Raw genomic sequence first — 27364 nt, 5'->3', positions numbered from 1 at the left:
GCGAGGAAGGAGATAACAAGTTATTAAATAATAAAAACAAAATGAATTGGCGAGCTCAAACAAGTATTTGGGGGGGGGGGGGTGTTCCCTCTACTGTTTTAATAAAATCAGCGCACATTCTAATTGATTTTTCATCGCAGGATTTTCCTCCTCCACCTCAATATTGATCAATGTTCCAAGATAAGGTCTGTCAGAAAACTTCGCGGTCTCGCCACAGTAGAGAAGTTGGAGTTGGAGTTGGAGTTAATTTCACCACAGTGGTTCAATGTTTACATATTCATACATGAGGCAAAGATACAATGTGTGGTGTGGAATGCGGGAAAAAAGCTGCGACATAAACGCAGCTTGACTGGCCCCACATCACAGCAATACAAGGCAGAAAAGTGACAGCATTCTTATTCATGGAACCAAGTAAATAGGCACATAAATACGTAGTGAAATTGATACAGTAAGGAAATATAGTTATACAGAAACGAAAAACGCATAAAAATTTGTACTCCTCGAGTAGACAAAAAAAAAGGAATCGTAAAAATGCAGCATCTCATGCCGCATTTTTTGCACCAAGAAAACACGTCAAGAAGCACATCATGTCAGTAAAAAAGATTAGACATATCCTGTCGCGAAAGAAGGCGTAATCGCTCTAATGAAAAATTGAACTTGTTCAGTATGTGGGGGAGTGAATATTTCAGCATTTGGAGACTATAGTTTGTTCGGCATCGAGGAGCTTTCCAAATATTGCTCTGTTTAGTAGGTCGAGACGAGGTGCTGCGCTCTACGCCTGCTATGGAGGTAAGATTATTATTTCCTTTGTTAAATTCGGTTTTCAAGGACACTAATAAACAATATTCATACCTGTTATCAAATCTTAATACTTTGAATTTGTTGAATAAAGACGTAGTATGTGCATTATATTTGGCACTTGCTATACAACGTAATGCACTTTTTTGAAGCGTGAGTAATTTTTGCTTAGATTGCAGGGTGCAGGTGCCCCAAACCAAAAGACCATAGCGTAGCTGTGAACAGAAAAGCGTGTTATAGATAGTTAACATCTGAGTAGTCGGCAGAAATGATTGACATCTCCTAAGCATGCATAGTGCCTTACTTAGCTTTTTTCTTACAATTTCACTATGGGAATCCCATAACATATGTTCGTGAAAAATTATTCGCAAAGCTTTAGCTGTCGAAGAAAAATCTATCGCGGAACCGTTCAGGTATAGCTTTGAAGTAGCTGTTTACGTTGTTCCCTTCCATCGAAACAGAACAGCTTTGGTTTTTAAGCAGTTGATTTGCAGGGAGTTTACGGTCGACCATGCATACAAGTCACCTAGTGTCGCGTTTGGTGCTGAAATAATGTCATTTACGTCTACAACTGTGAAAAACAAGGAAGTGTCATCCGCATATATGACATATTGGATTGTCTGGTTTATGTTTGTAATGTCGCTGATATAAGTAATGAAAAGTAGTGGCCCCAATATACTACCTTGACGTACACCTTGAGCAACTTTTTGCAAGGACGATTGTTCTGTGTTTATACTTACACACTGTAGCCTATTGCTCAAATAACTGGCAATTAAATTCCGTGCAGTGCCTCGGATGCCGTAACTAGGGTAATTTTTCAAAAAGGGTATTGTGATTGATCCGGTCAAAGGCTTTAGAGAAGTCACCAAATATATCTAGTGTAAGTTTCCTGCCCTCTATAGTGCCTAATATAATTTCCTTTAGTCGTACCAATGCTACCTCTGTCGACAGCCCTGACCTAAAACCGTACTAAGCCGGCGTAATTACCGAGTGTTTTGTAAAGAAATTCGATAATCTCAAGAATATTTAGTTTTTCTATGGGCTTTGAAAACAAGTTGCCCCTGTCTCTATCACAAATAGTGACAGCGCTGCGATCAAGATGTGCCCTGTTGACATGATTGGGACTAAACGTGTCGTCTGCTTGTCTGCAGTTGCCAGCATTGAACTCGCGTTAACTGCCGCCGCCTTTTCAAAACTCCTCCAGCTCTCCGAATTCGATTAGCGGGCTTTATGGGAGAGGAATGTGTCGCCTTGTCACGCGCACAGTAACTTTCTATCTCAAGCGTAAGACATCTGAGCTGATTTAGGGCAAGAGGAGCTCTCGACGTGGAGGATGTGACTAATACAAAGTTCTGAGCGAACCAAGTGCTGCTTAGGTACGGTGTTTATGTTTATTCAGTGCTCCTGAACGCACAATTTGTAAATTTTCCATTGAACTTGTTATATTACTATGAAAATTGCTTGATCGCCTGCCCCACTTTTGCGATTAAACGATAAATGAATTGTGTGTCTAACACGAGCACAATTTGTAAATTTAAGAGGATTACAAGTGACGCAACTAGTTTAGTGCTGACATGATGGCACCAACATTAACGTTTCGCCACCTGCAGTTTTAAAATGCCTGGGCCCGCACGGTATTGTATTTTTGTCGTGTATTCGTTACCTGTAAACGATGTAAACCTGTAAACAAGCCTTAAGGAACTTTGAGGTGATAAAGGTGGTGCAGTCGTCATTATGGACCAAGCCAGTTACCTAAGTGAGGCACACAGACAACTTAATTATCAATCATTCTACAGGCACCTAAGTTACGACCCTACGGAACAGTTCAAAAACACGGTAAAGGAAACTTTAGACAATCTCGCGAAAGAAGACAAGATTGAAAAATCTGTGGTTAAGTCATTAGTCCCCCTAAGCCCGGTAGCTGGTAGATTTTATCTCCTTCCTAAAATCCACAAGGACAACAACCGAGGGCGACCGATAGTAAAAGGAATAGGCACCGTCACAGAAAATTTGTCCCGCTATGTAGATAACCTCATCAGTTCAATTCCTCCTAAATTTCCTTCTTATATCAAAGATACTAACCACTTCCTGTCCGATATCGCTGACTTGCGTGTCCCAAGCAATGCCCTTCTAGTTACACTAGACGTGGCATCGCTGTACACGAACATTCCCCATGCAGATGGGATTCAATCTGTACTCCAGGTATATAACCACTCTATAGATGACAAACCGATCGACGATTCTACCCTTGGCAAAATTCTAACACTAATTCGTGAACTTAACAACTTTGAATTCAACGGCGAACATTATGTTCAAACTAGTGGCACCTCCATGGGTACAAAAATGGGTCCCAATTATGCTAATATTTTTATGGGCATGCTAGAAAAGAACTTCCTCGCTACTCGCGACCTCAAACCATTCTATTACAAACGCTTCAACGACGACATTTTCCTAATTTGGCACCATGGTGAAGCTGCATTGCTTTGATTTATTACTGACTTTAACAACGCCGCACCGTCAATTTCCTTTCCCCATTCCTATTCATCACTCAGCATAAACTTCCTTGACGTCTCGGTATCTCTGTGCAATGGTAAGTTAACGACAAATCTTTAAAGAAAGCCCACTGACCGACAGCGATATCTGCATTTCAAAAGCAGCCATGTCAAACATTGCAAAACGAGCATTCCCTACAGCCAAGCTGTGCGGTTCAAAAGAATTTGTTCGGACGACAGTGAATTCACTCGCAACTGTAACCAGCTTCGTAACGCACTAATCGCACAGAAATACACTTCCCAAAATATTGAAGGTGCCCTTAAACGGGCCGACTGCCTCGACCGGAAAGAACTGATCTGCACGGACAAGCGATCGGCGCCTATTTCACGAACTAATCACCGCCATATGTCACTCAAGTTTGCAACACTAACCCCCCGTATTCAGAAATGCAATTTAAGTTGAAGCCCGCGCTTGACTTCGTCTAAGTGGCACCTATCGCGAACGCGCCGAAGGAAACGCACGGAGCACCTTTGGGCACGTTAACGCCAGGCGTCATCTAAATAAAGTCAAGCATAGGCTTCGATTAAGTTACATTTCTGAAACGGGGGTAAATATTCCCAGGTGTCCTTAGCTATACTCTAAGAGAGGTGAAGACAAAAGCCTTGTACAGCCTACTGCCATAAGCCTTAATCCACGTTGGTCCATTTTCTTCCACCGTAATAGACCTGAATCCACATTATTTCAGAATAATACACCCTAATTCACCTTCATATCATCCTCATCCACCCAAATCCACGTTAATCCTCCTTCATCCACCTTAATCCACCCTAATTCACCTTTAGCCCCATTAATACACCTTTATCTACTTCAATCAATCATAATCCACCTCAGCACATTCACTAATCAATCCTTAATTAACTCTAATAATCGTTAATTTGTACATGGCTGGACATTGGTTCACATCTGGCCTTCCTTGGTCACGTGATACCTTCTGTACTTTATCACGTGACCTTGAAACAGATTTGATGCTTTCGCCTTAAAAATATGATTCAAAAACAATCATTTACGAGTTGCACTTACGTACGGACAATGGGCAAAGCTAGGTAGCGCTATCGACGAGATATCGGTAGAGTCCCATGTCGTAGAAAATCTAGCGTCGCCGTCACGCGTTCCTCATCCGCCATCTTTTCGGAAAAAATCACTCCGAACCATGCAAACCCAATCACGCGTACCCTACTACGCACATCTTCCGTCTAGCGCTAAAAAAAGTACTGAAGTAATTGCATTTCTCAATCTAAATTATGGTAGAAAAATTGTAAAGTATAACTTACACATAAGCTACGGACATGATAGCGTCGAATTATAAATCAAATGTATGAGAAAACACAATTTTCCTGCGCAAAAAATCAAACACAATCCCCTCTTCCAGCATTTCTGCCACAGATAGACCGGCAACGGCGTCCAAAATTTCCGCGGGCAGTGCGCGCAAATCTCTGACACTACAGATTGGCGCGCCTGTTTCCTCGCAACACCTCCAGATGGCGCTCCACTCAACCGCATCGCGGCCCACGCAAGAGGCCGCGTTTCTACAGAAATCTCGCCTTCGCGCATAGCATTCAGCGTCAGCGTTTGCCGGTAAACATTAGGGTTACATATGCTGCAGCTGACGGCAAGCCTGAGAAGCAGTCGGATATTTTTCAATGCTACCGCGCTCCACACTTAAAGCCAAAGTTTGCGCGACTTACAATTTCTTTCTTTTTTTCAGGAACGTCACAAGGCCTTTAAATACAATGTTTAGCTAATTTTTATAGTGCGTTAAAGGATGCGATTGCCAGCGCCTGAACTGGATCGTGCCACCGTTCTGAAGGAGGCTCTGTACCACGCTGATTGCGCGTCTCCTCGGAATTGTAACTCGTCGGCGGCGCCCGCGCGCCGGTGCAACGTAGCAATATGGCGGCGGCCTTGCAGCTGCTGATTTCAATGCATTCGCCCTATGAGAAGCTTTCTTTCTGTAGAGTTGGTCATAGTAAATCTATGACTAATTGTCGCAAAGTTTCTACGTGATACCTGCCGCGGTAGCTTAGTGCCTAAGGCGTTCCTTTCCGGCGCTAAAACCGAACAGAAGCCATTGGTGTCGCAGGCTGCATCCGTTCGTGGTTTCAGAAAAGCTGGCCAACTCGTCACAGAACGAGTAACTTAAAGAAATTACTTGAAAGAATTATTTAAGCGCAGCAGCATTGCGGTTGGTAATATTGAAGGTATTGAGAAGGTGTTGGGGGCAATAAATGGGGTAGCTGGTCTTTCATGGGACGTTAGCTTTAGTACAGCAGTTCAGCGTAGGCATGGTCACGCCGGTATACAGAAATGGCGACAGCCTGTGGGGTCGAGTCGCCGAAAAAGGTATTGTAATGTAACTTTGCAATGTGTCGGTGAGTATTTAATAAAAAAAGGAAAGAAGAAAAGAGTGAAAATGAGAAAACAAAAACAACGGAGGAAAAAATAAAAGGGTGACGGCAGAAATATCTGGCAGGTGGCAGGTGTGCATGGGAAAGGAGCTCGTGTGGTTGATATCCGAGCAAAACCTTGGAAGAGAACATGAAATCGAGTGGTACGGGAGAAGCAAAGAAGAACTGGAAACGGACGAATAGCTGACATTACGAATCGAGGTTAGCTGGTGGGAAAATTTGTTTTATGCATTTAGTGACTTGAGGCTACAATCTACATCTACATCGCCCAAATCTACATCGCCGCAAATAACCTCCGACGCATGCGCATCTTCAACTCCTTCCAAGACATGTGCAAAGATAACATTTCGGAGATACATTACTGTGTGAAAACAGCCGACCCATGCGCAACTTCTAGTCATCCTAAGACCTGCGCATGAATGTCAGTTTTTGATTAATCATGCTTTACCTTCTCCATAGGTAAGCCTATATAAGCCTCGATAGGCGCTTACCTATCGAGTAGGTAAAATATGATTAATCAAAAACTGACATTCATGCGCAGGTCTTAGGAGGACAAGGAGTTGCGCATGGGTCGGCTATTTGCACACGGTAACGTATCTCCGAAATGTGATCTTTGCACATGTCTTGGAAGCAGCTGAAGATGCGCATGCGTCGGAGGTTATGTGCGACGATGTAGGTTTCAATAAAGTACAGCTGAAAGTCCAGCGTCCGTCCGTGTCTAACGCATTTTTCCTGTGTGCGCGTACGTTGTGTTTCGCTGGTACCCTTTTTAAGTTCATCGTGCTGCAACTGGCCCAAGAGCTTGTGCTAATTCACTCTCACGTTGTTATGCAAATGCTGCGCGCGATTTACCTAACTCGCGCACTAGACAGAATATCGCGGCTGCACATGCCTATGCGTCACGAGGTGTGTAAGCAGTTGAACTTCGTCACCAAATGAATCCACATAAGTAGCACGTATTACTCTGCCACAGATGCTCATCGAGCGTTTCTTTCTCTGCGAAAAGAAATCCACGCTGCGTACACTCATACGGCGTTTTCTCTCCGTGCTTCCTTTGTCCGTGACATATTTCGCAAACGCAAGCTTTATCACTACTGTGCCAGTAGAGTTTGAATGGTTTCGAGCATGTTTGACAGACAGGGGTTTTTCCGTCTGTGTGAGTCTGCTGGTGTCTACGGAGACTAGCCAACCGCGTGAATGATTTACGACATGTTTTGCAAATGTAGGGTTTCTCGCCTTTATGCGTGCGCATATGGTTACCTAGGTGGACAGACTGCCGGAACGATTTATCACATATTTTGCAAACGTAGGCTTTCTCGCCTGTATGCGTACACATATGGTTATCTAGGTGGACACACTGCCGGAACGATTGTTCACATATAATGAAAATGTAGGGTTTCTTGCATGTATGTGTGCGGCAATGTGCAGCGAGATTAGCAGCCTGGCCGGACAATTTGCCATAGGATTCGCATTTGTGTGGTTCGCCTGTTGTATTCCGGCAGTGTTTTATGAACTTCGAATCCTTGACAAATGTTACATCGCTTGTTTTGCAAGTGTGGGCTGTATCGCCCTTGTGTTCGTTGGCGTGCCCATGCAAGGCGTCTTGTCCGCTCGAAACATTGCCACAGACACCGGGCAACTCCTGTTCTTCCTTTCCTCCGCTTCCTGTAGAAGCCCTGCAAGCAGACGGTCAATGGGGTTCAATATGAGCGACTCGTTACAGGGCGACAAAAATACATTTTTGCCAATTGAGAGTTCGACAAACTAAATCGCGCCTTTATACCAAGGCTATCTGCACAATCTAAGCGCTAACTTGCAGGCAAGTGTCCAGAAAGCGCCCTAAAAAGTGAGACGTTTGGCACTGAAGCAGGTCGTATTGCCTGAGATAAAACACATTGGCTATTTTATAGCACCCTTTGTACGTGAGGAGAAGTAACATAATCGGAAATGCTTCAAAGGTGTACTCTACTACTCACGTTATCTCTGTCAAATACAGGGGGGGGGGGGGGGGGGGGTTGACTCCTCGTCGGACATATGTCAAATTCAAATTCAAATTCTTTATTTTTTCCAAAACAATTTTGTGGTTGACAGGGCTAAAAGCTGCGGTCTGCAGCTTGACAGAGGCCCGGACACCATATTTAAGGCAGGGCTTGACCTCGACGTGCATGTCGAACCGTTAAACAAAAACGTACAGAAAATAACAGTTCATCGGAATAAGAATATATAATACCAGATATAATGCTTATATAACACCAGATATATATAATACCAGATATACATATATATCTATATATACAGAAGCAGATATACATACACATATATGTACACACACACCCATATATACGCATACATTATATATATATATATATATATATATATATATATATAGATATATATATATATAAAAGTCAAATATAATGAAAGAAAGAGGAAAACTAACGTATACACATATATATATATATATATATATATACATATACACATGTACACACATATACATATACACATACACATACATGTACATATATGAATTCACATATGCATACACAGAAACACATAATACATCAGGAAAAGATATCATTCCTAAAACACTACAATGTGAAATGCAAGCTGACACAGGAGTTTTTAGCTTCTGTTAAAGAAGAAAAGAAAGAATATAAATGTACGTAGCTTCACGACAATAGTTGTAGGTATGATATTCTTTAAAGAAAAGAGCTGTTCAAGTAATGCTAGTGTGGGTTTTACGATATCTTTGTATTTTTTTAAGATTAACGGAAGATTATATTTCAAAGGCTGCAGTTTGTAAAAAGTGCGGAAACGCGGAATTATCCAAAAATCAAGAGAACGTGTACGATCATTGGTATTTTGCTGAAGTAGTGCTATTGTACTAATAAAGTTTTTAAAAGTGGGTGAAGACACATAGAATGAACGCAAAACACGAAATTCATACATATGTTGTATTTTCATAATGTTGTACAACCTAAAATAATATTCTGTGGAAGCTAAATAATCGATATTTGCGATATTGCGAACAACTTTCTTTTGTAATAAACAAATCCTCGTAATATTCCTTTGTGTAGTGGTCAACCATACGAGACTACAGTAATTAATATGAGAAGCGAACAATGCAGAATAAATTTGTTTTTTGGCTTCCACTGGGAGAATTGCACGGCAACGCGATAGAGCTCCTGTGGTCATTGAAAGTTTTTTGCATAAGTTGTCAACATGCGAATACCATGTGAGATTAGAACTAAATGTTACTCCGAGAATTTTATATTCACTGACGATTTCGATCCTGTGCCCGTCACAGTATATATCCTGTTCTAAATTGATTACTTTATTTTTTGCACGGAAGAAAAATACTTTGGTTTTAGCTGAGTTAATCTTGAGGCAGTTAGAATTTGACCAGAATAAGAGCTTCTCAAGGACCTGATTACATCATGACGCTAGATCGGCTTCATCAGTTCCGGAGAGTAGGATAGTGCTATCATCGGCATATATGATAAATTTTGAGCTTGTGTCAATAAGGACAATATCGTTTATGTATACGTTAAACAAAAGAGAACCTAAAATACTGCCTTGAGGTACACCACATTTTATATCGAGGGGAGATGAATGGTAATTGCCAATGTACACAGACTGAGTCCTGTTGCCTAAGTACGAACGTAATAGTTCGAGCTGCTTACCGCGAACCCCGTAGTCCGAGAGTTTTAATATAAGTATGTTATGGTTAAGTGAATCGAATGCCCTACTGTAATCTACGAAAAGACCGAGAGTTATGTGTTTATTTTCAATGTTTGTACCACGCTTTCTTTAAGAGTTAATAAAGCTGTTTCGGTAGAGCGTCCTTTTCTAAAACCGAACTGCGTGTAGGAAAGAAGATTTATTTTGTCAAAGAAGTTAGTCAGTCGAGAAAACAATATTTTTTCTAAGCCTTTAGAAAAAATTGGTATCACAGATATTGGCCTGTAATTTTTTGTCTCATTTTTATTGCCTCCTTTGTAAATGACTTACCTTGGATCGTTTCAGTGCGTCAGGAATTTGACCTGATTGGATATCGAGATTGAATATGTGAGCGAGCGCAGGTGTAATGTATTCGATAACATATTTTATGGGCTTTATTTGTAGGTTGTCTATATCTAAAGCCTTGCTGTTCTTTAGATCTAGAAATGTTCGACAAACTTCAGCTTCACTTATATCATGCAGAGCAAAGCGTTCAGCAGGGCAATTGCTTGACGGTCTGATAACCTGTAGGTTACTATATGGAAGGGCGTGGTCTAGAAATGCTTGGTTGAAATGATCAACAAGCGCCTGACCGACTATTTCACGCTTATTGCGCGTTAACTTTGAGGGCATTTCCGTTTTACTTTCATGACCGAGCACCCTGTTTAGCACTTTCCAAGCAGCGTCAGGTTGCTGTTTCTTTATATCAGAAAACAACCGCTGATAATATCGTAATTTTGCCGACCGTAGCTCGGCGTTCAGTTTATTTCTGAAAGTTTTGAAATCTTTCAAATCAGACGGTACTCTTGTACGTAAGAAGGTGTGAAATAATCGATTTTTCTTATTGATAGCTTTCCTGTGGGCAGGAGTGACCCAAGGTTTTCTTATTCTTTTTGATGGTTTGAAACTTGTGAAAGGAAAATGTATCGCGTATATTCGCTGAAAAATTTCAATGAACTTAGAATATGCATCATTCACGTTTTTTATTCCCAATATAAAAGACCAATGCTGAGCACTGATGTCACGCTTAAATAAAAGTAAAGCATCGTCCGATATATAGTGGACTGTGATTGCGTCCCTTCGACTATTCTTGTGAACTTTGGGGGGGAAGAAAATCATGAAGATTGGGCAGTGGTCACTTATGTCACATGCTATGGTTCCTGCATCAGCGACTCTAGTTTCCGCATTGGTAATAAACAAATCAAGTGTGGATGAAGTTAGTACAGTGATGCGTGTCGGTGTAGTGATTATATTCACAAAGCCTATGGAAGAAATGGTGCTGTTGAAATCTTGAGCGCAAGTGCTAGCGTCAAGGGTATTTATATTAAAGTCTTCACCACAAATGAGTTTCAGACTATTTGAGGAAACAAATTGCAAGAAGCTTTCGAAAAAGTTCATAAAGTGCCCGAAATTCCCATTTGGTGGGCGATAAACGACAGTAATGACGTCAGCGTTTCGTTTCAGTGTTAGTACCTCGTAATCGTTTGTGATGCATGTATAATCTGATATTACTTCATATTCTTCAGACGCTTTAGCATAAATAGTGACGCCACCGCCCCTACGACTACTGCGATTGATGAAAAAGTTTTGGTATCCATTAAGACGGAGCATTGCACACCCGTCATAATACCATGTTTCAGTAAGCATTAAAATATTATACTGAAAAGAGAATTCATCTAGGAAATAGGCAATCTGGTCATGCTTAGCGAGAGCAGAGCGTGTGTTAATATGCAAAACAGAACCGTACATAGAAGAACTTGGAAGAATTTCATAGGGCAACGCAAAATCGTGGTAGCGCATTTTGAATGCTTAAAGTGTACTCAGAAAGAGGGGGGCTAATTACACCGATGTTATCTTATTGAGGTCGGCTATCTGCACAATCTAAGCGCTAACTTGCAGGCAAATGTCCAGAAACGCGACCTCGGAAGTGAGACGTTTGGCACTGAAGCAGGTCGTATTGCCTGAGATAAAACACATTGGCTATTATATAGCACCCTTTGTACGTGAGGAGAAGTAACATAACCGGAAATGCTTCAAAGGTGTACTATACTACTCACGTTATCTCTGTCAAATACAGGGGAGGGGGGGGGGGGGGTTGACTCCTCGTCGGACATATGTCAATACACACATATCAAATAGATATCGAATAATATGAAATATTTCAGAGTTTTCAAGCACAATGGCTAAAATCTGCGCCCGAAATGCTTTGTTTTAAAGATCCTATTGTGCAAATACACAGTACAATGTTCATTGCAATGTTCGTCAATGCAACATAAAAAACCTGTATTTTTTTCTCTTTATTTCTTGTCTACAATATTTTTTGTACGTTAATTTCATTAAGTTCGCACACGAGGGGTTTCGGCATTGTTGACGCGCAATTGTTCCTACCGTATTGGGCCAGAAATACCAAAACAAACAAATATAGACAGAATAGGACACATGCACAAGTGCCTCGTTTATGCGTTCTTTCCTGCCTGTTTTTTTTTTTTTTTTGAAATTACAGCCCTATATGCACTGGATGAACAATGTTTGGTATATTGTTGTTGATATGCTATTTATTTGTTTGCTTTTGTATATGCTAGTGGTTGTTCACGTGACTAATGGAATGTTATGGAGTGCTTGGCCCGTATCTAGACCAGTTTACGTACTTAATTTTTACATTGTAAAAATGTAATGATCAGGTAAATAAATAAGTAAATAATTACAGGAACAGGAATAACTGGCCACAGCAGCATTTTTGGAGAACCGGTATAGGCTCAAGAAAAGAGGTATACAATGCCTTGAGTATGAATTCAAAATAATTGATGGCATTTGATTCTAGCATTCAAATTCCAGCAGCTGTATCAATCACAATTTTCATCTGGGTCGTCAAATTGGAAAAAGTTTGAAATCGCTAAGTTACGAAAAAAAGAAACCAAATGTGCTAAGTTAACTACACGAAAAAATATACCGCAGTTACATTAGCAGCATATGTTAGTGGATCCTAAGCGGACTGTTCTTTCTATCCATTTCCAGTTTCAGTGAAGTGTGCGTTTGCCTGAATATCGAAAGGATCTGCTCATAAGATTTCAGAGCGCTGTGTAAGACATCAGTTTGGTGCACTTCATATGTGTGATTAGGTGCAGTTTAGAGAATCGTGGCGCTGTATTTTTGACTAAATTCTTTCTGTATTTTTCTTAGGAATAAGTCACAAATCAAAAACGGAGCTCCTTCAATTACACAATATTCCAATTTTTTTAATGTCAGAAGCTTCAATGTTGGCGCAGTGTGTTGTCGAGCAATTTCATTTCTCATTTCCCATGCACTTCGGCCCTGAGCTAAAGCTTCCTGTTTACGTCAGCGCCATATTGTTTGAACTGCCAATGACGTTTGGCATTTCAGGCAACAACGCTTCCCTCCATCGCACAAGTTCGTCAGTTCAAGTATAATTAAACCATAGCCAGCTTTCCGTGTCGTCTGAGTGAGTTTATCCATCGAAAGGAATTCATACAAAAGTATTGCTCACGAAGCGTCGTTTTCAAAAATGCCGGATGGTTCCTCCATGCGCGCATAGCTTGTGCTGGCCAATGCATTGTAGACGCCGCCAGTGCTGCTGTAAACCAGAAGTGCGGAATTTGTGCTTCCGGTTTCTGTGCTTTGTGTATGCCCTGAAAGCAGAGGTCCCGATTTAACATTGTGCGGCAACGAGGCTGGAGCATTCGCTGATAGGAACGCGCAGAAAGCAAGAAGAAACCCTGACATCACTGTGGCCGTCTGAAGTGATGCTCTAAGTTCAAGCAACGGAAGTGGGAATCCACAACGTGATGCCAATAAAAAAAAAACCACATGTGTTTCGGGAGTTGTTTGTTGCTAAATTCCTTCGTCGTTACTGCCTCGAGCGGAACTTGGTCGACTTTGAAATGTCTGATTTTTGTTCTCTCGCTTCTTGTCGTGCTTTGATAATGCTTGTGCTCTGTGGTAAGCAACTCAGCGCCAGACGCCGGTGCTGCATGTCATACAAGAAAATGAAATCTGTAAATGCATGTATTGAAGGATCGCTGCAAACTGGTTTGCTGCAGTTATGGAAAAATAAACTTTCCATCTTTTATCTTGAAAATCGCTTGAGCAAAATCGGGCTTACGAAAAGATCTGTTAACGCTGCAAAGCGGTGAATGATTCACGAAAGAGAAAATTGTCATTTGTTATGATGAAACCTGAAACCGTATGCTATAGCGAAACCTGGGCATCTTGACAAATTTATGGGCGATTCTCATGTCAGCGCTGAGGCAAAGGTAATACTTTAACTTGAAATAGCGAGCTTTTGTTCTTCGATTACATTTACATTTACTTTAGGAGAGCAAGGTGATTAACGCGCGAGCGGATTCCAGGTGGCTTGGTTTTCAGAGTGCAACGGCGGTTACACTCCGGGCTTGCAGGAGGAGCTTCGACTCAACTCTTATGTCGTCACAGTATATTGAATGAGCCAAATAATGTTTAGCAATAAAATGACTTCGGGGAAGCAAGAAAAGCCAGCGGCGATGCTGTTTAGCTTTGGTGGCACGGTAAAAGTCCTATGGTGATCAAAATAAATTTACAGTCCTCCACTACGGCGTGCCTCATAATCAGACCGTGGTTTTGACACGTAACAGACCACAATTAATTCATTCATGCTGTTTAAATGTGTCGTGTGCGATAGCAAACGTGAGCTTCCTCAATCTCCTGGAGGGGGAGTCCTGGTATACTAACGGCGGAAATCCTTCCCGCACCTACCGGAGACGGTCGATGCCGTACCAGCCAGGTGGTACTGCGTGTTCCATTCGTCAACACCGGTGGTCTCAGGAATTCTGCAACAACACATGCTCTCATGAACACCGATGCAACAGCGGTGAAACAAAGATTGTAGCTGAAGCCAATGTTTCGACTAGGGGATACATCAGGAGAAGCTCCCTTGTGGAAACGTTTGCCTCCGAAATCCTCCAGGCTCGCAGGCATATTGCAGTGAAAGAAAATGCCGCGAGCTTCTAGATTAGAATGAAAGATTTCTTGTGCCAAACGAGACACAGCCTTCGCGGAGAGGCGAAGCTATTACGTCTATAGTATATTAGAACAATAACAAAAGCAAGGCTGGTTCTGTTTAGGTAGTGTATACTCCAATAAAGGCTCGGTTATTTACTGAACACACCTTGTACCACGTGCCCAATCACACGCATAAAACGTAACCTAAAAACCTCTAACATGCGCGGCCGAAAGATGGTGAGATTGGGACGACGGGCAAAGGAGGCTATAGGTGCTCTTCCCAAGACGAACGTTCCCAGATGCCACTCCCATTAACACGTGGTTTACAAAGCAGAGTACAGGGTAGCAGGAAGCTATTGGGTGTTAATGCACAAGACTTTTCTGCCCGCCGTCTCATGGCCGACTTCCCCCCCGCCCACCCAACCACGCGCGGAAACTCACATGAGTTCCAAAAGTCTGACTGGGCCGCATAGGTGCCGCGACACTTAGGATAGAACGCTGGTGGCGATGATGCAAGCACGCCTCGAGAGTTCCTATCATAATGTTTCCCACAGTATTCCCTAGAAAGAAATCTGGCGCCACCTTCCATGCAAGTTACCTGACAGGCATCGTGCTGCCATGGTAATGCCGAGATATGGGTGTCCGAGGCATGGTCTCTAAAGTGGCATGGCTCGAAACATGGTGGGGACTTTGTAGGCACAAATTTATTAAAACGAAATATTCGTAAAATGTTTTCACTGACTGGCGCAACATCTGCTAAAGTTTACTCGCCTACAGTAGATGAGCATACGCTAGCAAAATGTTGCACTGCTTACGCAAATCATGTTCGTTCGCCAACTTCAGTGGCTTGCAGGCACCATATGGATTTCATATTATTATATTCGAAGGCATATTGCACTGAAACGAAATGCCGCGAGCTTCGAGATTCGAATGAAAGATTTCTTGCACCAATATACACGCAGTCATCACGGAGGCATGGGCAATGGATAGAACGGATGCCGAAGCAGAAGCCCACATGACTGAATAGAAAAACAATTGTAACAATAAAGAAAAAACAGTTCATTACGTACAACTGCCGTGCTGGCCACTCGCGCCTTCGAGGGGTCCTGGCTCTGTGAGAGCAATGCCGGTCATAATTCTCCACATCCAGCTTTCGCATGCATGAAACACTATGGGGCAGTGGAAGGGATTTTCTACGTAAAGTAGCAAAAACTGACGTAGCTCCTGTATTTGCAAGCAATAGAGAACGCTATGCTATAAGCGCCTACTGCGAATTGTGTCCCCGTAAGATAGTCCATTTGCACAACACACGCATACGGGAGCACTTGCCCACGTAGGTACTCTTAAGGCTATACATATTCCGTGGATGTGTGCCCGAAGGTATGACCTGTAAGATTTTTATCGGAGAGTCGTGTCAAGACAGCCGCCTTTGCTGAAGGTGCACGGGAACCCTCTTTCCATTCGGTGAGCGAACCGCAGCAATGTCGACTGATTGACGTTTGCAGCAGGGAAGCCAAATAATATCCCTCGGCACGCAGCAATTAGCCAAGAATGTAACATTGGATATAAATCCCTCACCTGCAACTTGAGAGGCTATTTGCAATGTTCCACCGACGATCTCATAACCTCTCGAAACAACGCAGTGGGGCTTGCTATTTAGCGATTGTTCATGCCGGAATCATGCGCACCCGTCTTTAGCATTCTTGGACACAGAAGCTTCATTTGTCAACGCGTCCCGACTGACCTGCCAAGGCTAGTTCTGCCGCTCTATGGGAGGCCTATTTTTTTATTGCGATAGCCAGTATGGGGACTCTCCAGACGCAGTTGTGCCGCTGACGTCACCGTGATGTTCCGTATAAACTCCAAGGTGCATAACGCCATCTCCAGCCCCCCAACACTGCATGTGCGAGTGAAAGCGTGCGTGCAGTTTACGGGCCACGCATGTCTTTGAAATTTAACCAACGCCTTCAATGCCAGAATAATGGACGCGTAAGCCTTTGAAAAATTCTGGTACAGGGCACACCTGCGCAGTTTTATAATATTCGGCGAACGTCCCCCGGAGTGCTAATGAGCGCTGTTAGACTGAGTGAATCAGTGAAACAATCGGGAACGCGCTGGCGCATGCGCAAGGGATTGCCCAGAGCAAGTGTCCTCCGTCAGGCTGTCCTTTTACCATTCATTTCTTGCCCTCTCAGTGGAAAGAAAGAAGAAAGCGCGAAATGGGATCAAAGTGGGCGGTCTGGGATAGCCAGTGTGCTGCCTCTTTTTCACATATGCATTGCAACTTGCCATCTTATTGGTACAAGAGTCCCATGTGCAGTGGGTCTAGCGTTCGACCTACCACAGTTACATACAAAGCAAAAGTGAGAACCGCCTGAATGACACGCGGAAGTATGGCTGGGTACATTTAAATGAAATTGTACGACGAGATTATCAACTATAGGGAGGGGCTATTTACCACAAAAGAAATGTGGGATTACGCAATACATTCCTTGACATTTTGATATATTTCATGTTGTCTATTGATTATGTATGCTGTAGTGTGGGAGTACGTATGAATTTCGAGGGCTTGGCTTTCTACCTCCGTACCCACGCTACATTCTCTCGGTAAACTATGATATCCTCTGTTTTATTTTATGCACACTCTTTTAGCTGAGAACCTTGCTCCTCATTATCTTGATATATTCCATAAGGGGGAGTAAGTAACCACGTAAACAACCTTAAAGTTAGCCTTCACGTGTCACATGCTGCGTAACATTTTTTTTACTCTGTCTGTGTCGAGTCACCGTCTTGCAACTATTAGGCATGCCAACCCAAACGCCACCGGCGGAATGCTCCAAAGTGCTGATGCACTCGTAGTTCCAGGCATCAGTTATAGCACGCCACCGAAAAATGAGTACAAGCATAATTGTTCCACTGGTAGCATTCCCTGTCGTCTTCGGTAGTGCGTTCGAGTGCTTTAATTAACTATATATTGATTACCTGTGATTTTTTATGGCATGATTAGCGGCAGAGATGTGGCAGTGACGTGGAATAAGAAGACGCATTCTGTACAATCACAACGCGACCTTGAAATAGATCTAATGCTTTCGCCTTAAAAGTGTCCGATGCCAGATGCAATGCATAGCACGAGGTTAGCTGAAACGTGATGTGCTACTGCAATTTTTCACAATAGCTAAAATGTACCGTGGAATACTGACTTTCCACTTCTTTATCGCTTAGTGCGAAGTCACCCAAGCTTGCTCTATTAGAAACGATTTCAAGCCCTGTAATGTAAATTTCAGCGGTAAAAGAATGCTCACATAAAAGCAGAAGTGGGCTCATCGACCAAACTACTCCGAGCGGCAAATGGGTCAGCTTGCGCGACAGCGCGTATTTTCTTTAACACGTATTCGTGGCGCTTAGGCAACACAGGCAAACAGACAAGCAATCCTTTTAAAGGAACCGATGCCTTTTCGTCCCCCAGGCTTATTCTTTCTAAAAATAAAGTGTTTTGTGGGAACTACCCACTTCGTGATGCTTCAATTTTATGTAGCAAATTACAGTATTTTTGTGCACTTTGTCGTGTCGTCCAGAAAGTACTACCGTGAGCAATATTAGCGGGAACAGAGGAGCGCGTGTCAGATAGCCTCGAACCGTGCTATGGGCGATACGCGACGGCCGTCGTCGGAAACAAAGTGGAATGGAGGACGCTGTTGTAATAAGTGTTGGCACTCCCACCATTGGTCTCTTTATACAAAGTGGAGAACTTTGATGAAGAGCACATTGATGAAGCTGTCTGATATTGTGGTTACTGATAACTTTGTGTATCGAAGCGTGGCCAATAGCAGCACTTTCCTGACGCGTAAACATTCTAGAGCTGCTTCCCTGGGAAATAAGCCTGTGCCTGTAAGTCGGCACACGAGGCGCTTCATAATATATGCATACGGTCCTAGGGGGTATATCCGAAAGTACGTTACGCAAAACACACGAACGGGAGTCTAAGAGCTGTGCTCTAAAAATATCAAAAGCATGAAGAAAAAGATATGACCAGATGTATGTGAGTGCGACACATAACCGTCTTAACGGCTGACGGCGGCCACTCAAGTGCAGTCTGCTACCGTTTTCGAAAAAGAAAATCCGGCGCAGCGGCAGCGCCAACAGAGCAGGAGCGTCCTCCTGTCTCCCCTGTTTGGGACATCGCCATGCTTGTATCGCTGTAGCTTGGTTTCGAGGCTATTCGGTACCAGCTCTTCTGTTCCCGCTCATATTGCTCGCGATAGTACACACCAATTTGGCATATCTAGTGAGGCAGTGCGCTTAAAACTAATAAATTCCTACATTTTGGCGCCAGAACCGGGACCTGATAAAACGCATGTTACAGGGGAAACTGCATTTAGTCTTTTACCACCGAGGCTTCCTTAACCAGCACCTAAATACAGGTAAACATGAGTGTTTATACAATGCGCTTTCATAGAAATACGGCGGTCACATCCGGAATGGCACCCGGGACTTCGAGCTACAGCACCCAGTTCCGGGTGTGGAGTGCAATAATCATACGTAAGCGAAAAGTATTTGGTTCGTTAAGTAAATTCCTTTATCGTTGTGACAAGTTTTATCCCGAGCGTGAAACATCTGTCTTTGCGCTGAACATGAAAAGACTTCGTCACCGCCCGTGAATCGACGCGTGTATAAGAAAGACCCCGATTTAGAAGCTCAAGATGGCCGTCAACAAAGACCCGGTATAGGTGGGAACATCTGTACAGATGTAAAAGCACATTACCTGTTTCACGTCTGAGGATAACAGTATTCAATGAAAAATTTACAAGTGGTATAAGCTCACGTTGGGTACGCGCCCAAAGAAGACGAAGCGCCCTGGGTGTTTTCACGGCTTGAACTTATGGAAGTTTCGTCCGTGAAGCTCAACACAGGAGGCGTGTATTCGTTGCTTCTTTCTTCAGCCATGCATGATGCTTCCATGGGAACGAACTGGCGTTTACTGAGAAATGCGCGATGTTGTATCTCCGCGCATGCGCACTCAATGCCCAAAACGAACGGAAGCAACTAATGCTTTTCGCACTTCGGTATGTAGAATAAATTGATAGTGTATATCTGGTATAAACGAAACGATAGAGAGCGCCACTAGCTTGACGCTAAAATGGAAATTTTTGATTGCTAGCAGAGGCGCCCCGATAACCGTTGCTATCTTTCCGCCAAATCATCTAACCAAACTAACCCTCATTAAAAAAACAAGCGTTCGTGTGATGACATCATTGCTCTTTTTCATGCTCTTATGAAAGTGAAGTGCTAAGTTTGCAGGGGAGTAATTTAGCTGCTCGTGTAAGGATTCGTGAAAGTGTAGGAGGTATACAAGTTAAGTTAACCCTAACAGGCTTATGGTTACCACACGCGACAATTCTGCTGACCCTCAGGCTCTGTTCCAATGAAGCAGATAGTTCTTGTCGCCTGATGACGCAAGCTCCCTTGGTTCTGTTATTCACAAATTGCAGTGCTGCCTTGACACTCCTTAGAAATAAACAAGTGCAAATGCTTTGCACTTCACACGCTTCTTCGCGGACGAACGGTCATGCGCCGTGAGTAGGCGCAGCTCAGTCGGGCCTCTAACACTGGGGAAAGTTTCGCGTCCCGGCCAGTGTTTAGGCCACAGTCAAATATTGCGTTAAATGCCCACCACGATGAGCGCTGTGGTTGTTAGATTAAATATGCTGCTGCCCACTCTGAACCTCATAGATTTGTGTGGCACAGTAAGTCAAATATGTGGTGCACCGAACGAAGCGTAAGCGCTTTATCACTTTGCGAATATGATGCTGCATGATGACGGAGCCGCAACAGAAAAAAGCCGACCAGGTAGTCGAATCATTTTTCGCTGCACTCTCGCCGGTGCGCGTTCAAACCTACTTTTCTCGCCGTCGTTTGAACTACAAGTGGGACAGGCTTCACTTACTCGACCTTTCAGAGCAATATGAAAATGGTGGCGGTATAAAAGAATTGCCACCCAATAAAGCATGAATGAATTGTGAGAACAAATCGAGGTAAGATGAGACTTTGATAATTTCAAACTTGTTCTACATCATTTAGCATGCCATTTTTATTGGTAGCACCTACCCGATCCTCTATTACAAATGCAGTATAGTTGGCATCAATACGCGATTTGAAAATGCTTACAGCTCTGGCAAGGCAATGCTCATGTATTTGCATCATGTGCATGCGCTGAAAAGCTCACTAATTTAAGTTTTTAATTTATTGATTATTTTATCTCGGCAATCGTGTCTGTTTTTATTGCTTAAGGAAAGGTAAAACGTACACTGCCGCCACGACATGTGACGATCCCAAAATGTCGTGTTCGCAAACCGGCGGTGCTTCGTCTACTTCCGGCGCACTACGAAAAGTCAGGCTCGTGAACAACATTGCGAGCGAGAAGCAAACAGACTATCAGTTACATCTTGTAGGTGTGGCTTTGCCCATCAGAACGGTTAGGCAGACGGCAGAAAACACTCCGCTACACTCAACAAGAATGCTTAGCATTAAAATGCAGGCGCGCCATGGCATCCCTGATTCCTTTGTCGCGTTGCTGTGAGTGCTGCAGGAGCTGTTGACGAGCGAACTCTTGCATGGATCGATCATGACGTAAACGCCTATTTATCTTGTGCTCAGAAAGATGCGCACTCGGCGCATGATTATGAAGAAAAGCAGCAACACAGTACACATGATTACGACGCTTGAAACGGGAATGTCTCGCTATAGGCTATTTTTCCACCACGAATAAGAAGAGACGGGCTCCCGGCACTCATATAGTCTCTAACCCACATGCAGGCTTAAGGCCTGGAACATTGTTCGCAAGCGTCAGACGCTGTTGCGATATGTGCTATGATTGTCATCGCACGCCAGGCGAAGGGTCCATCGCATTGGTTGCATACACAAGGCCTGTTGGCGAAGCACGTGACAAGTCTATTTATAAGTCCGAGGAACGGAAGCAAACTCTGCTCCACAGGTTGCAGCCCCATTACTGGTCTCCTTGGCATTCCCTTGTTACTGCAACACTCCTAGAAGTAAATTGAAAACGGGGTCCTAACTCCGAGACAGGCTACAGAGACAGGATGACCGGAACCAAGTTTATTGCCGTGAGAAAGTTCGGTGTAGCCATTACCACGTTAACGTGAAAGCAATTCTTGGCTTATGTCATCATACACCCAGGTGCATAATTTGGGCAAACAAGAGAAAAGAGAACTACAGTTTTCTTTTATACTAGAATTGCTTGGTCTAGAAAAGCTGGATCGTATCCTGCCAGAGTAATACTGATGCGGATCGTCCTTCTTGCACTAGAATCTCCATCTTGATGTGTTGAGCTTCGTGTTGATTCACGAGATTGGACAGTGGCGTACGAGGGAAGAATTTTTGAAAAATGCGCTTGCGTGCTTTCGTTCGCATAATGAATGAAGCTGCGTTTACTCAATACAGTCTCCTTCAATGTACTGAAGGGCACTCGGCCGCTGTAATGGTTGAGCCACCGTGGGAAGGATGGGATGTACATGGATTTGTCTGATCATCGTGCTTTCGGATTCAGAGGCTCTTGTGAATTCATTTATTATGCTTCCTATGCCTTCATTATCATAAATTTCAGAGCAATCTATACTTTTCTAAGTGGAGATACGCTGCGAAGACGCACAATCGCTACTCATTGCAATGGTTAAGCTTGTCGAGATAGCCGAATCGCAACGCGCCAAGAATATTGAGGCACTAGCTTGTCCCCGATAAATTGATGTTGATGCGTGCGTCGGTGACCTAGTCGTTTGAATATCAGGCGTCTGTGCTTGAGGTCTATGTTCGAATCAAGCCGTTCGACAATTTTGATAATGTTGATTTAATCATTTATTACGCAGTACATAATTCAAACTGACGAGCTTAGACAGTCACGAAGTCGTTTGAACCCAGAGCGACGAAGTCTAGTCAAATTCATGCACTTCGCACAATTACCGTGCTGGCTGAACCACCCCCATGCCAAAGAAAAAGAACGACATAGAAGGCATTTTGAGGGACGGCGTGAATACAGAACATTCAGCAAACCGAACAGAAGCCATGGGTGTCGCAGGATTCATTCGTTCGTGGTTTTAGAAAACACGACCAACCCGTCACAGAGCGAGTAACTAAAGCTAACTACTTGAAAGAATGATTTAAGCGTAGCAGCAGTGCGTCGGGCAATTTCGAAGGTGTTGAGAAGGCGTTGGGGGCAATGAATGGGGTAGCTGGAAGGCAGCGGCTTGGTCTTTCATGGGACGTTAGCCTTAGTATACTAGTTCAGCGTAGGCATCCTCACGGCGGTATACAGAAATGGCGACAGCCAGCGTGGTCGAGGCGCCGGAAAAGGTACTGTGGCATGTGCAACTTTGGAATGTGTCGGTGAGTATTTCATAAAAAAGGAAAGAAGAAATAACAGAGCGAAAATGACAAAACAAAAACAACAACGGAGGAAACAAAAGGGTGACCGCAGTAATATCTCGCAGGGGGCAGATGTACATGGGAAAAGAGCTCGTATGGTTCATATGCGAGTTAGAGCGTGGAAGAGAACATGAAATCGAGTGGCATGGGAGAAGCAAGGCCGAACTGGAAACGGTCGAATAGGTGACGTTAAGAATCGAGGTTAGCTGGTGGAAAAATTTGCTTTATGCATTTAATGGCTTGAGGCTTGCAGGTTTGCGTTACAGCTTCAGTTACCAGGTATGTGATATGAGGATCCCATATGGCTGACGGTAACTCTACTTTAGCGTGTATTAGTGTTGTGTATTCGAATTTGCTTAGGTTTATGGGAACAAGTTTGAGCTTACGTTTAAGGAAACCAAGCGAACGGTTTGCAGATGTTAGCATGCGGTTAATGTGATTATTCCACGTCAAGATAGGGGCTAGGTGTACGTCAAGATATTTGTATATGTATTGTGTGTTACACTGTGTGCATTCTAGACAGTAGTCTAGGTTGTTTGATGCGGAGTTGAAACTCGAAGCTAGCTTGTGAAGTTAATCCAATGCTGTATATTTTACTACAGCATTAGGTTGAATATGTTTGCCTAACGAGCACATGAGGTGCCCACAGGCACCGGATGTTGGCTTCGTCGTTGTCCCTAATTTGCCACGTACAAGCATGTCTTTGAAGTTAGTGTTGCGTCTGTAGGATACCTTCTGCGGGTCGAAAAATATCTTAAATTTCTTGTTGCTGGTTAGAAGTGGGATCGCAAGGTGTATTCACCTCTTGCAGGGTGTATCCCGTCACAACGAAGCATCTCTAAAAGATATGTTGTAGATATGGTGATCAGCACAGCAGCAAGAACCTTGAGTAAAGAAATACTCTTTATTGAGCGCGACTGAACTCGCAAAACAAGTTATGCTCGGGCAGAAAGTTAATGTCGGGCACATGCGTCCATCACCCATAAAGTTGTTTATTTTTTTTTTTTATTTAAGGGTACATCCCAGGCTCCGGTCGGAGCATTCAGTGATGGGGGATTATACAATAAAATACGTGACGAGCATGAACAAGAACAAAGAAAATTAAAAGCAGGCAGAACAAAAGAATGCATCATTATACAGTCTCAGTGTGTAAAATGTGTGTATAAGCGATCACGGAAATGTTCGCGGTAAGTGATTGAAACAATCGCATCTGGAAGATCGTTCCAAAGTGCGATGGCTTGTGGCAAAGCGAAGAATCCAAATTTTTATATTTACCAAATATGCGTTTGATGCGGAGGTGATTATCAAGGCGCTTGGATCTACGTAATGGTTTTTCAAGTGGCATTTGGGATGGCGTTACACTGTGGATATATTTGTGTATAAAGCATAAAAGTAAAACAGAACGACGAACACCTAATGTCTGCAGTGGAATTCCTAGCTTAATTTTTGTTATACTGGAATGGCGGTTATAGTTACATGAAATGAATCCAGCGGCTCTATTTTGTGCGGCTTCCAGCATTGAGAATAAATACTCTTGACGAAGCGACCGTATGGATGAAGAAAAATCAAGCTGTGGCCGGACGGAGGGTAAATATGCCAATTTTCGAAAATGACCTGATTAATGACGCAAATTTCCACGTAAGTAACCCAGCGTTTGTGACGCTTTAGCATATGTGTTGGTGATATGAAATTTCCCTTATGGCTAATGGGTGTCAGGTATTCCCGCATGATTTGTTGAAGATGACAACGTCATCGCTGCGTGTCACTCACCTTTAAGAATGCACATCTCTGTTCGCGTCGCCCGTGAACGTTGATTACCAAAGGTTCCAATACAACGTAGACAAAAGATATAAGGGAGGAGAAAGTTCGAGAATGTTCTGATACATACAGGCACGTTATGCGCGGAGCAGCAACTTCACATTTGTTAGCGGTTGAAACACGTTCAAAGTAACGAGATGTAGAAGTACGCGCGTCAGTATGCATAAAACGTGTATCTTACTTGTCATGTCATTGCTCGCCCGGATGCGTTTGTCACATCACACTAAGATTTTACAGTTATGACTAGATAGCAAGCTGAGTCAAAGCATGCGCCTTCGTAGGGTGTGAAAGCTGTTCTTTAAATCTGACAGGTTTTACCATAATAAACAAAGATAACTAAAATTTTGTAGAGGGATAACATATCAGCACCAAATCATTTGAGCTTGAACTTAACAGTCTCATAACTGTCATCACTTAGTTTATGGTCTCGAAGAAAGATATTCGGTAAGAATACATGAGCCAACGAGAGAACCAAAATAGTAAATGCTTTGAAAAGATTTAAGGGAAATAAATTTTTCTATACCTAATATTTGCCTGTATATTTTTGAAAAAGCCCTTACAATGATTGTGTGCTGAAGACAATAGTGGTGAAGAACCTCAATTGAAGGCAGAGATTACTTTTCATTTGACAATTAACAGTCCTTGATTTTTAAATTGTTGCCAATAAAAGGGTTTTCTTCTAGTCACACAGCAGAACCATTAAAAGGAATGGTAATTAGAGCTTGTCTTCTAGTACACTGTCAAAACACTCGCAAAAAAATGATTCTCTAACTAAACAAAGTGTCAAGGAACTTTTGCGGAAATTTAAACATTCTATTTACACAAAACACATACTTTGTAGCCCATTGGGGATTGTCTTGAAATTATTTTTCTAAAGCTACGTTCGCGGACAACGTAGTCCTGCATACAGTGAGCATTGGCGACGCCCTACAGTGTACTTTGGCATTCAAGCATGACAAGTACTTCTGGCGACGACGTCTTGTCTCGTAATTTCTTAAACCAACACTTTACTCAGCCGTCTAAACGTCAAAAGAAGTCGTTCTCTGCACACGATGCATTTAGTTGCCCACTCCTGTGAAAAATGTCAGTGTTGTTTCCCCGGACGGCTTCACTCTCACGTTGTTATGCAAATACCGCAGGCGATTTATCTAAGTTGCGCACTAGACAGAATTTCGCGGCTTCACACCCCTATGCGTCACGAGGTGTGTAAGCTGTTGAACTTCGTCTGCAAATGAATCTCCACATATGTAGCACGTATTACTCCGCCACAGATGATCATCGAGCGTTTCTTTCTCAGCGAAACGAAATCCACACTGCGTACACTCGCACGGCGTTTTATCCACGTGCTTTCTTTGGCGGTGACGACCGAGAACTATGTTTTTCTTAAAGGATGGATTGCATATTTCGCAATCGAATGCTCCCTTTCTACAACACAAGTTGAAATGATGCTTGAGAGTTTTGTTGCTTTTGAACGCTGGAGTGCATTTATGGCAGACATGGGGTCTCTCGTTCGTGTGAGTGAGCTGGTCTGCACGGAGATTGCATACCTGCGAGAATGATTTACCACACGTTTCGCACGTGTAGGGTGTCTCACCAGTATGCGTGCGCATATGGATACCACCAAAACTATACTGCCGGAACGATTTGTCAAATATATGGCATTTGTAGGGTTTCTCGTCAGCATGGATGCGCTTATGGATATCTGGGTGATTAGAACGCCGGAACGATTTATCACATATAGGGCATTTGTAGGGTTTTTCGTATTTGTGAGTGGGGTAATGTTCAGCTAGATGGTGTGCCCGGCTTAACAATTTACCACATTAACCTCACACAGCTTGTTCATATACCTACACGTTTTGGCCCAACAATTGCGAACAACCATGTTCTTACCACTGCACCCTGACCTTGCCTCCCCACAAACGTATTAGCCAGATGTAAGCGATCACGCGATACCTCATTTCACTCTGTGAGCGCATGTTTCAATTAAGAAATGTTACAAAGTTATTCTAAACTACTTCAAAGCTTACTTTGCTTGCATGAGAAATGAGCTATATGCATTTTTGCCAGAATACTTCAGTAACTTTGCTGAACGAGCTGTTGATAACTATGATAATCTATGATAATCTATGATAAAATATGATAATCTACGCAAGCGCAACATACCATATTTAATCGCTTGTTATGTACGAAAAAAAAGAGTGCTTCAAACTTTCTCTCATCTTGGTTCAAAAAATTGCCGTTGTTGAAAGCGGTCAAACCATGTTTGTGGAGCGATAGCACTGTTTTACTTGATTTGGCAAAAGACACAGACGGTGCTGGGCGCCATTAGCAACTACCACTTCTACAATTACACAACCATACAACACACAGACGCTACTCGACGCGGCAGCAGCAGCGAGTGAATTGGCCTTCATGCTGCGTCTTGCTTCAACGCGAACTAAGCGTCTAAAGCACACCGCATACGAAGCTACCAGCACCAGGCGCACTTTGTACACATCGCCAGTCACGTTGAAGATATGGGCGTCCGCGCGGCATATGCATCAGCCGCAGTAGTTGCAGGCTAAAGGCTGAACCCCGTGAGCGCGATTTTGTGCACGACAGTGACGAGCGACGGCTTCGAGCGACGGATCGGACCG

At 43.2% G+C, this 27364-nt stretch overlaps 2 protein-coding genes across 3 annotated transcripts in view; one reads left to right on the top strand and one right to left on the bottom strand.

Annotated features, from left to right (window-relative positions):
* The window catches only part of LOC126517825 (FGGY carbohydrate kinase domain-containing protein-like), a 454311-nt gene that overhangs the window by 236409 nt on the left and 190538 nt on the right, over nucleotides 1-27364 (top strand). The window lies entirely within an intron of this gene.
* LOC129381466 (uncharacterized) lies at nucleotides 6288-19503 on the bottom strand. 2 transcript variants are annotated; one of them, XM_072285442.1, is made up of 4 exons: nucleotides 19297-19503; nucleotides 14229-14302; nucleotides 12985-13126; nucleotides 6288-7432 (listed from the first exon to the last, which is right to left on the bottom strand). In XM_072285442.1, the coding sequence occupies exons 1-4, from the start codon at nucleotides 19431-19433 to the stop codon at nucleotides 6685-6687; spliced, it is 1101 nt and encodes a 366-aa protein (XP_072141543.1). In that variant the 5' UTR covers nucleotides 19434-19503; the 3' UTR covers nucleotides 6288-6684. The 2 variants fall into 2 exon arrangements, 1 of the variants encoding a protein (XP_072141543.1); XR_011891037.1 differs by lacking the exon at nucleotides 12985-13126.

The sequence above is a fragment of the Dermacentor andersoni genome, chromosome 11, assembly GCF_023375885.2.
Source record: "Dermacentor andersoni chromosome 11, qqDerAnde1_hic_scaffold, whole genome shotgun sequence".
NCBI classification, from domain to species: domain Eukaryota; kingdom Metazoa; phylum Arthropoda; class Arachnida; order Ixodida; family Ixodidae; genus Dermacentor; species Dermacentor andersoni.
Note: the sequence above shows the minus strand (reverse complement) of the source record. Positions and strands in the feature narration are given on the sequence as shown.

Coding starts and splice junctions, on each gene's coding strand:
- LOC129381466 (XM_072285442.1), bottom strand. CDS start 19,433: ATGGAAGCATCATGCATGGCTGAAGAAAGAAGCAACGAATACACGCCT. Junction 14,303..19,296: donor TCTTTGGGCGCGTACCCAAC/GTGAGCTTATAC, acceptor GTGTTGTTGCAG/AATTCCTGAGACCACCGGTG. Junction 13,127..14,228: donor TACGGCATCGACCGTCTCCG/GTAGGTGCGGGA, acceptor CTCTGCTTTCAG/GGCATACACAAAGCACAGAA.